At 43.0% G+C, this 11,492-nt stretch overlaps 1 protein-coding gene across 1 annotated transcript; it reads right to left on the bottom strand.

Annotated features, from left to right (window-relative positions):
• Positions 1 to 5,430: 5,430 nt before the first annotated feature.
• LOC121618389 (kelch repeat and BTB domain-containing protein 11) lies at positions 5,431 to 10,428 on the bottom strand. Its single transcript, XM_041953876.1, has 2 exons — positions 10,014 to 10,428; positions 5,431 to 9,385 (listed from the first exon to the last, which is right to left on the bottom strand). Exon 2 carries the CDS (start codon positions 9,325 to 9,327, stop codon positions 7,402 to 7,404), a length of 1,926 nt encoding a protein of 641 aa, XP_041809810.1. The 5' UTR covers positions 9,328 to 9,385; positions 10,014 to 10,428; the 3' UTR covers positions 5,431 to 7,401.
• Between the last annotated feature and the right edge of the window lie 1,064 nt (positions 10,429 to 11,492).

Genomic DNA, 11,492 nt, shown 5'->3' with positions numbered 1-11,492 from the left:
AAACCACTAATGCTTCATTCTTTGAACAAAGCAGTTCACATTCAGACAGACCTTGTTAGCTAAATTTAGCTGTAGGTGAAAACAGGGGAAAAAAGATTTAACAAGCTCCCCATTTAAATGACTAAAACCAATTATGCAAACATAATTAGTATTCTGTAAGAAAACTAAAGACGACTGCTGCATGGGGCTAGCTGCTTGCCGCCAAAGAGAGCCCCATCAGACAAGATTGTGGTTTTTGTGTCGATACAACATCTGTGACACAGCTGATGAAATGCATTCCCTTGCCTCACTGGACGTACTGAACAATCACATTGTTCCGTTCTTACACTTGAAACTTCCGTCACCTCCAGATAGTAGTAGTTTCAACTGCATACCCCCTGTAGGTATTTGAAAGCCAGACAAACAGGAGACCCTGTAAACATACATGTGAAACACTTAATAAAAGGTAAGTCATAATGAGTTCCAAGGCAAACTTTTTATGCAGCAGGTGAGGGTATTGTCTGCTGCTGGAGAATACTATTATATTATTAAAGGGATGACAACAAATTCAACCCAAGTCACAGTAAATGAATTGCAAGTATGGTCCCACCACATTTGACATGTGTGCGAAGACGCCCCATACCACGTCGCTGTGAAACCCCCCCCCCAAAAAAACAAAAACAAAAACAGAAAAATGAGTGGTGTGCATGGTTGTCTGTCTATATGTGTAGCCCTGTGGTAGGCTGGCGACCTGCCCAGGGTGTCCCCTGCCTTCGCCCGGGAGACGGCTGGGATAGGCTCCAGCTCCCCCATGACCCTGCAAAGGATTCAGCGGTGTATAGATAATGGATGGATGGATGGAAAAACAGAAAAGTTTAAGGCTAACTTCTCATCTCAGTTTGACTCTAGCTAACCTAACACAGGCATTTTAAATACCAATAACCAAATAAATGCATATTTTTCGCCCAAAGAAACATGTATATGATGTGTAATTTGCAGCATTTTGTTCAAGATGATAAACTTTGGTGACTAGCTACATATGGCTGCTAACTAGGTGTTATCTTCCAAGTACATTTAAACACGTTAAAAGTTTTACACAAGTGTCACATTTATGCATTTTGAACACCAAGTTACTTTAACCTTTTATCAGGCTTTGGCCAGAATAACCGTTAGGCCCGCAGTTAGCATGTCTCTGCTAAGTTAGCTAACATAATATATGCTATGTGTGACAAATTCACCTCAACTCAAGGCTTAAGTTATTTACTTCTTCCACAACTTTCAACAGCTTCTCAAGGTCCTCAATTAGAGAATGGAGCTGGCTCAGGTATTACATTATATCGTTGCATTAGCTTGTGTACTAAAGTTAAACCACGCTAATGCTGTTTATACACTAGCTGCTGAGCTTTCCAATTAGGCAGGGCAGCTGTGAAATTAGCTTGTATCAACAGTCACAAAAACAGTGTACCTTGAAGTGACATATGGTTTCTGTTGTTTTCTGTGACAGTTTGAAAACACAGTTGTACAAAGTAAGTTGGAAACGGTGTATACTTAGCTAGTTTGCTAAATGTTTAGCTTTCTCCTCCAGTTCAGTGCAGAGAGAAACCCACAGGCAGACAGCAGGAACTTCAGAATCAGATGCGCGGGTTTAACCGTCAGGGGGCCGTCAATCATATGGGCTCCATGGCAACAGGCTGAGAGTAGCTGAGTTTGGGTTTTATGTGCAGCATTGTTGTGACAACTCATAAGGGCAATTAGTAGGCGTGATGTTCCTGATTTCTTCATTTAGACCTGCTGAATTTTAAGTGATATGAGCATATTAAAGTAAATGTACACTACTTTACTGAAATCATTCATGAGAATGCATTATTTAATTTTAATTTACAACTATTTAGTTCTTCCATTTCACAAGCTCCACAGCTGACAATCATAAAATAAAAAGTTATTTACAGAAATGAATATATATAATAATAAATGTATAAAATAAAACGTTCAAAATTGAATTATTATTTTTTTCATTAAAATGATAAATGTAGATTCATTTTCTTATCCATTACATTATGACAATAAACACAAAATTTTCTGATGTAAATTAAAAATGAAATCGATGACACTTGAAATGAAATAATAGCTTACATAGAACACCTAATTGTTGCAATATTGTTTTTTAAACTGGCTTTAGTAAACTAGCTTAGCAGAACTATATCTTACAATATAATGCGGCAATTTTGAGTGTTGGATGTTTTGTGAAATGACCCTTAAGAGCCACAATTCAGCCTGCATGTGAGCTAGATATGTCCCTTACCTGTTTGGTGTAGGTAGTATACATTCCAGTATGAACTCAAGAATATACTCCAGGTGGAGCATGGATGGCTGGACGGAAAAAGGGTGCAGCTGTGACATGTCCATTCTTTACGTAATGCTCATACTGCCCTCCAGTGTTGAAAGAGTGAAGATAGTGAGAAATACAGGAAGTGCACACGATAGAAGCAACAACTGTTCAATGTAAACCGATTCAATCTAGCAACTCTGTAAAAGGCAGTTCCTTTATGAAGCAAATAGTGTGTGCATGTGTACTGTACATATTTGAAAGCAACAATGAACATACAATGTTAATATACAAATCAGACTGTTTCTGTAAACTGTAATCAAGAATACAATAGTGCAAAGACTGTTGGAATAAATATTGAATGATTAATCCAACAGGTTACTTTATATACATGAAGTAGGTGGACATGAGTGGGTGGATATGACAGTGTGAGCGGGTATACATGTCAATATACAGTATAAACAGCATGCATTGACACAGATGATATCTACATGTTAAAAACAGTGTGTATTTAATTTGTAGGTACAGTGGACGTTGCGTGTTACAGTAAGTCAAGTACTTCACCTGTGATGGTATCACTGCAGAGGCATGACTTTCTTGTACAGTATTACAGTAGGTGTGATGTGGATGAAAATCTGTGGTCTCCACCCTTTAAAGTTTTCCTCATTGTTCAGTAAAATGTCAGCCACCGTCGTTTTCTGTCCCCTAACCCCTGCTGCTGTCTTTGTGAGGGAAGCAGCCCCTCAACTGAGTATACGCTTACACTGCTGTATTCTGAAGTTCATTTATGATTACGTTTATGGGAATATGGGCAGACATGTCACCCTTACAACTCTTTCCCCTACTATCACGTTCATATTAAACTAATTTGCACTTCGCATCTGCTCCCAAAGTGGACACAGGGACAGGGACAGTATAAACAAATAGCAAGAGGAGAGACCGTTTCCTGCAGCTGTGCAGAAAGCAGGTCATATGCATGTGTGTAAGAACATGCAAAGGATCACGTGTTGAGAAACAGTCTGACCTGCCTCTGTATCGCTGCCTCCAAGACAAATAGGCATGTGTGCTGTGTACAGTATTTACTGCATTTATGTGATTCTGACTTAACCATGCTCCATTATTTGAAACAACACAGTGAGTTTAAATCAGGCGATTGCGTAGACTGAATTGATGTCCATGTGCGGTAATGGTCTGTGTTCAAATCCGGCTCATAGTACAGCATGTTTAAAACCTGAGTGAGGTTTATTGAGACAGTGAATGAGTGATTGTGGCCTAATTTGACATGTAGGCTGCTGAATGAAAGGCAAAATCTGCTGGGTGTTAGAGAGTTATCAAACATGTGTGTTAAATGTCTTGTTTTAGCTTTTGTGCTTTTTTAAAAGAAAATATGACCTATTTTGCCAACTTGAATTAAAGTGACACTATCCAACTTTTGAAAAAAGAAATCACACAATCGTCCATTGCAAATTGCTAAAACAAAATAGTTGCATTCACGAGGAATAAAAGGCATCCTGACTCAACACAATCGGGGGTTTTGTTGCTACAGCCTTACGTGGTCTGCTATGACCTGTTGCTAATATTGTTAAAAAACTTTGGATAGATAGCATTGAGTGACTGCCACTACTGCATCAGTGATGCACTACTGTAACACTATGATCTGTCATGTCATGGAAAAAAAATTTCCACAAAGGTAAAACAAGAGGTAAACTCACCATAGTAGTTGTAGTCTCCTGCTTGTGGTCCCATTCCACTTGCTCTCGTACCAGGTCCACACATACAGGTATATCTTAAAACATGTTTTTTTTTCTCCTTTGTTAAAAAAAACCCCTTACATACAAGTACTGTTTTAAAAATATATATTCTGCTAATATGACATTGCAAAAATATTATTTAAGTGCTGTCAAGAGCATGCCAAAACAGCAGGCAACGATATAACTCCACTCCATGCCTAAAGAAACCTGTTACCGGGAGGCTACCTGCAACTAGAGGTCTGCCTGTTCCTGTCTTTGTTAAAACTACATAATATACAGTAATTATCACAGCTACTGCAGAGCTAATTATACCGTAGGCCTGTCTATTATGATGTTCGGTTGTGTTACTTGTGACTTCTCCTGTTATATCATCGTTCTGCTATCCGGAAAACTTACTACACTGAAAAGGTTGAAAAGTGTCAGATATTGACCGTTGACTGTCTGTAGAGTGAAGATGGCCCTTCATTTTCACTGTTCTATCACGGCTTCACTGCAGCTGATTCATGCAGCAGGGAAACACCACCCTCCAGTGGTAAAACTGTAGCATTGCACCAAGATGTTTTCTCAACATTCGGAGCAGTTAAACTCTTCAAAGGAAGGATGGAAGAAATATTTGCACATTACATATCGTTTTAATTACTGGAATAGAACTAAATAATCCATAACTAAATAAACAAATGCAACATTTTTGTCTGATTTATCAGATATTCATTTCTTTTAGTCAAACTTCATTCACAGAGTTGACTATCTGTCGTAATTATGAGAAGTGTTTAATGTTTCTCATAATTATGACTTATTATATCCTAATTATCCCATAATATGTCATAGGGAAAGTTTCATTAGTATTCTTAGAATTATGAAGTCATAATTGTGACATATTATCTATTATTCTAATTATTTTACACAATTTCTCATCGTTATGATACGTAAACATAGTAACAAGACAATAAGACATAAAAAAACACTAAGTGGTCAAAATAAAAAAACAAGGTGGTGGAAATGGGTTTCCATCAGCATTTCATTTCGTCACATATTAATCGGCTGATGATGCAGCTGATTGGTCTGTAATTAAGAGGTGAATACACTCGTGGCAGAGCTGGCTGAAATATCACAAATATCAAAACATGGATTCGCTACAATGACGTTCACATGGCCTAAACTCATAGAGGCATCCCCTTGAAGTCATACTTTCAATATCACAACAACTACTGTGCACCTGTTGGCAAGGAAAACACAGTGAAGGCTTCAGATGTTTTTTGGTTGCATTACTGGATGCTGTTACAGTCAGTATCCACTAGATGGCAGCTCTGTTACAGGTATGGCAGCTTAGCCAAACGGCCGACATGCTAGAGACTTATTCAGAAAAGCAGATCATCAGACACAAAATATTTTATTTGAAGCACTTAGTTCGGACTGATATACATTATCCAACAGCTAATTTGTTAGCCCACTCCATATACCTTGAACAGGAAGCCATTGCCTAGCATTGCATTACTTTACTGTCCATTACAGCAGCAGATCCAAAACTACCAAATCCATACAAAAATTCACAAAAATACAGATTCCAGCCAGCAAAATATGAAAACCACATCCATTTTATCTGAGTCACGTTGACTGCTTGGAGACGTTACTACAAACGTTATCAAAAGCAAGTTTTTCCAAGAAAATATATCAGCCTTAGCCTCCATACAAAACTCCCACTGTGTTCCTGCGGCAGCAAGCAAATGCTGTGAAATGTCTAAAAGAAGGAAATTTAGAGCAAATTCGGTATTAATGAGGCGTGACGCAGGAAGAACGTGGTTTGTTAGTGTCATGACGGCAGGATATCTTGTCTGGGGAAGCAGTGCGGGCCACGGCCTGAGCACGCTGCAGCACCGCAGTATCTGATAACCTTTGACCTGGAGAATGGGTCGGCCCTCGTCAGTGAAGAAACCTGCTAGCAGCTGCTGTAGAGTTGAACACATACGGGGAAAGAAAGATAAGAGATGTATGTTGGTGCATTATGAATGGCTCGCTTTGCCTTAACGTCACAGACAGTGGCTGTGAGTGGCAAACATGATGTCCTCCCTCTTCCAGCTATTGCTTTAGTTTTTGAATCCTCTGGTGGTACAGAGGGACACTTTTTATAACTTAATCCACAAAAGGTGTGAAAGCCTTGGTCGGTTTTGATTTATTTCAGCCTGGCTGAAGCGTTATCTCTCTTTGGCAGCTAAATGTAGGACCTGTGACACCTGTGAGTCTACACTACAAGCTAAATAGTATATTCTGAATCTAAAAATAAATGTTTTTATGTACTTTTAAAGCTAAATCTGTGCGATTTCCAATCTTGTTTCAAAAAATCTGAAGCCTCTTGTTTTGCAAGACTGTTTTTAGCTTCTTGGAGATACTGAGCTGAAATGTGGACTTTGCTTTGACTGAAAAGGTCCCCTGAACTAAAGCAGGTACAACATGCTGCTTAAATGCTTTGCAAAGGGAATATTTGTGTGGTGTAGGACTGATACAGTTAAGACTGTTTGAAGCAGAGCTGCAACTATTCGCTGATTAATCAATTAGTTGAGTGACAGGAAATAACTAAAGAGTTTGATCATTCTAATAATTTTCCAGTAAAACAGCCAAACATTTACTTTTTCCAGTTTCTCAATTATACAGATTTGAGGCCTTCCTTTATAATATATAATAATAAATTCAGTTCTTTGGGTTTTGGGCTGTTGGTCATACGACACTTTCATACATCAGTGTGGGAAATTAGACCAGTTTTTCATCGATTAATCATAAAAATAATAAAAGGTTGAGGAATACTGTCTTCCCTCCAAGTCAGATTCCCATTCTAGTAACTATTAAACAGCACAGCGTTACAGCAGACCCGCCTGTGTATTCTCATTTGCATAGAACCTGTGTTGCATCGTTCATTAAGCGCACTACAGCTTCTTCCAACCTTTGTTTCATACAACTTTCAACAAAACTCGTTTTTGTTACCAAAGCCACCAGTCAACTACTTAATATGTTCTAAATAATATCTGTTCTAACTACAAATGTGCACCAAAACCAAACTGAACACAGGAAATACACAAAATAACCTACAGTCACTGTCATCATGTCATTATCTACAGTCGGATACAAATATTGTTGCATTCATTCAACACAAAAAGAAAAGTTCTCCGTTTAAGGCTTCACCCTGCAGACACGTTACATTGCCATGCAAATACACACATTCCATTGCAAGCAGGCAATGAGACACTGAGATAGAAAGCTGACACTGAGGAGTGTATATAAGGTCTTCTGCTTATTCCAGTTTTGCTATGACACATTTGTTGTGTTATTCTGGATCACACGGACACACACACACTATGCGACTTTCTCAGGCTTTTCAGGCAACGTGAGAACAAAAGGAAAAAGAAGGCCTTTCGCCTCCAGCGGGGCCCTCAGCGGCTCCTCGACAAAGTAGGCGTTCTCCTCCTCCACCACGAACTGAAAAGTCTGGCTTTTGTTCACACAGTAGATGCAGTTCTCGATAACGGCGCACCTGAAGGGCAAATGACTTCCGAGCCTCTGCGACGCGCAGTCGTGCCACATTTTCACTATGGTGTTGTACTTGAACACGGTGATGCCGTGCTCGCGGCTCACGTCAAAGCGGTAGATGAAGCTTTTCAAAGCCACCATGTCGGTGGACTTCTTCCTGCTGTTGTTGTAGGGGCACTCCTGCCACTCGTCCCTCTTGGGGTCGTACTTGAGAAGGCGGTAGAAGAGAGAGCCCCCCGAGACGTACAGCTCTCCGCTGCAGGTCGTGGCCTCGTGGGCCACCGCGAAGGCTCCCTTGGGCAAGGGGGCCACCGTGGTCCAGCGGTCCATGCGAGGGTCATATTTTTCCACTGTGAACAAACATTCTCCCCCGATGGCGTACAAGTAGCCATCCATAGACACAAGCTTTAGCTGGGCACGAGCTTGGTTCAGAGGTCTGACCTCAGCCCAGCGGTTGGTTATTGGGTTGTAACAGAAGACCTTGTCTGAAACCTTACCCTTGTCCCCGTAGCCCTTTATCCCCCCTGCCACAAACAGGTAGTTATACATGGTGCAGATCCCGCACCCTTTAGTGTTTATGTCCTCGGGCATCGCAGTCAAAGGTCTCCAGTCATTTGCCGCTTCATTAAAGTAGTAAATCATATGATTCTCCTCCAAAGACCCGACCGACAATGGGCTCTGTGGTCGGCTCCCGCAGCGGCTCGGCGGCCGACTACCGACCCGATCGAACACATCGTTTATCTCTGCCACCATCAGAGTCTTCCTCCCCTCCATTCTCTTCTTCAGGATCAGATCCCGCTCAGATCCGGTCAGGCGTCCGTACGCTGCGGGGTCTTTGAGGATCTGGAGGAAGTTGTCGCTCATGAATCCGTAGGCGGTCTCCTTCAGTTCGCTCAGCCGCTGCTTCTTGGCGATGGTCAGGATCTCGTAGCAGTTCTCTGCAGTGATTTGTGCAGACATGGAGTCCATGGCCGCCTGGACGGCGCAGGGGATCTGGAGGATTTTAGCCCCCGTGATGACATCTACAACGTTGTCCTTGCAAACATTCATTTGAGAGGTGTAAACATAGTCTATCAACGTAGACAAAGTCTTGTAACTCACGCCCTTCACTTTGAGGATGTCTCGTGACAGACGTGCTTTGAAATAGTCACTCTTCTCTGCCAGGACAGACTTGTGAGCGTTGATCGTCTGCCCGCCGACTTCAATGACTAAGTCAGGCTCTTTTTTAGACTGTGCGCTTTCAGCTTCCTGGCTGCTGTCCCTGCACTCGAGGTTCGATTTTAGGACTGACCAATCCGCTTCCTGTTTGGCTTGGCCGAGCGAGCGTGCGGATGAATCTGCACCGTAAGACATTTTAGCTCTGGCGCCGTTCTGGATTTCACTGCTCGCACAGTTCTGCTGCACGCCAGCGATGTGATTGGACACGGCGGTGGCGACGTGAGGAGGGAGATCCGGAGTCCCCTTGTCATTGGGGAGGTGAAACTTGTCGGCTCTCGAGATGTACGAGCCGTTACCTGTCTGATGATCGACATGGTTATTCTCCATCAGTCTTCCGTCCAGCAGGTATTCCTTCTCAAACGCCGGAGGGGGGCTGAAATCCTGCTGGTCCTGCAGAAACCCCTGGACGTAACCTGGACGTAAACTCCCATCTTTGTCAGAGGGTGTGACGAGGTCAGGGTTCACGGCATGGAGGATGACGTCAGCCTCCACAGTGATGGCCCCTCCTCCTTGCCTGCGGCCCTCGCTCATCATTCACTGGTGATGGGAGACGGCGTCTTCACCGATCATGCTGGGTGGAGGCACCCTTCACCTACATGGAGGGAAAACAAGGAGGGTATTTAACCAAGCGGAGGGGGGCAAAAATGATTCTTAAAACTGCAAAGACTTGTATCCTCTCTAAGGGGCGCCCTTTCTCTAATAACAAAGAGCTTGGGCGCCTTTAAATTTAAAGGAAAAAATTAGTTAGTGCTGCCGTTGCCAACTATGCTGTGTAATGCACTCCTGCATGAACGTGTCATCAGCTCAGTCAGACCAAACGCAGCAGCACTGACGCTTCAGTGTGCAACATCTACAGCTTTGAACGGAAGCAGTCCCAACATGCAGCTTCTTGTGGGTGTAAACCAGCCTCGTGGGTGCATGACCTACTCCAATAATCACCCTGCCCGTCCATTATTTGTGGTAATCTGGAGATATTCAGAGCGCATGCGCAAATGGTGTCGCTCTGATGGAATTAATCTGTAATATGACTGTGAATGGGGCGTTTGTAATCTATCAAAACTCCTGTCTGGCGCATAATGTCGGACAAACGCTGGGAAAACAGCGTTTGATCCTTCAGTCAAATTAAGGAGGGATAGTTTTATGTTACGCAAGCCTAATTTTAATCAAATTACAATCCACAAATCATGATCTCCGTCCGCTGACGGTGAATTGTAACATACCTGCGTATCCTGGCGGTGATTAAACAGCTCGGCACCAGCAGTTTCCCTGCCGGCCCCTCCACAAAGCTCAGTTACGTAAGGCAGTCGCAATCCCGATGAGCCAGTCGGGCTGTGCTCCCCTGGATAAGTCCGCTTCACCGACCGTTCCAGCGGCTTTGTCCCGTCCGTTCACCTTTTCTCCGCCGCTGTTTCATCCGCTCCTGCGGATCGGCGGTGGGGGCCGGTCGGAGGAACGATCAAGCAGTCATTTCAGGTCGCGCCTCCTTCAGATCAGCCGACGCGAAGTGATTTCCTCCGGTGGAAGTGGGGAGAGCTGTTGCGCACGTTTCGCGTCTTTCTCTCTCCAAGGAGACTGTGGCTGGTCCCGCGTGGACAGCAGAGATCCCCGCTCTGTCAGGACTGTAATTTTGTTGTCTTTTTTTTTTTTCCTTTTTTTTACAGTTGACTACAGTGAGGCGGTTATCATTGATCGAAACCACGCCTCCTCCGGGCGGTATTAACCCTACACTCAACAGCGGGAGCACGAGGCTCCATCTGTTGTGCGCGCGCCGGACGCATCCCAGAGATGCGGCATTCCTTTACGCATCATCCCTGTCCTGGGTACCACGATGGGTGGAGGGGGGGGTTAGTGGATCGAATATACGGAAAATTCAAATCCCCCTCCCCTGCTAACACACATATAAACCAAAAATAACCTTAAACTCATTTTAGCAGAAATATCTGTGTAAAACAACCCTATAAAATACAACTCCTATCAGAATATTACAGATATGTTGGCACCTATTAAAGTAAGATTAAATACCAAACTCTTCGTCCCCAAAGGGCTTTTATATTACGGTAACACTATCTAAAAATCAATAAAAGCCCCATTAGTGCACCTCCTGTTTGTGCTGAGACAGTTTATCACAATATCTGTAGAACTGACATGACGGCTCCCTAAAATAAACCGAGTATGTACTCGAGGCCTAACAATGCTCTGGAAATATGAGGCACACTTTCCTTTTGGAAGTGATCACCAGCACTGTTTCTAACTAACTGCAATGAGAGATACAGCTTGAACCAAACAAGAGCTGTGATATTGTGATTTGTATGTAAAGTAACCTTGGAACAGAAAAGCTCTGTTACCACAGTGATGAAAGAGGCACACAAGTATATACGCTCAAAGGCCCGATTAGAAATAGCACATCCCCACAGTGCAGCAGTGGCAGACGTTTGTACCCAGGGTCCATAACCTCTCCACAGAGGAGACTGCGTGTCTTAACAGCTGGCCTTCAGATATAATAATAGAGGGGAGCCACCGCAAGGGCATCACACAACTATCAGCCCTGTGAGATTAGAGGGCATTCAGCTGGGACGCTTTAATGCCAGATATTCTGGGAACAAAGAATCCCTGAAGACTGATACAAAGTGAGTGGTCTACATGGAAACGTCAGGGTCAGGGGGAAAACAAAAGACTTCCAGCCGCAGAGCTGTCTTGAT

This window comes from Chelmon rostratus, chromosome 15 (genome assembly GCF_017976325.1).
Source record: "Chelmon rostratus isolate fCheRos1 chromosome 15, fCheRos1.pri, whole genome shotgun sequence".
NCBI classification, from domain to species: Eukaryota; Metazoa; Chordata; class Actinopteri; order Chaetodontiformes; family Chaetodontidae; genus Chelmon; species Chelmon rostratus.
Note: the sequence above shows the minus strand (reverse complement) of the source record. Positions and strands in the feature narration are given on the sequence as shown.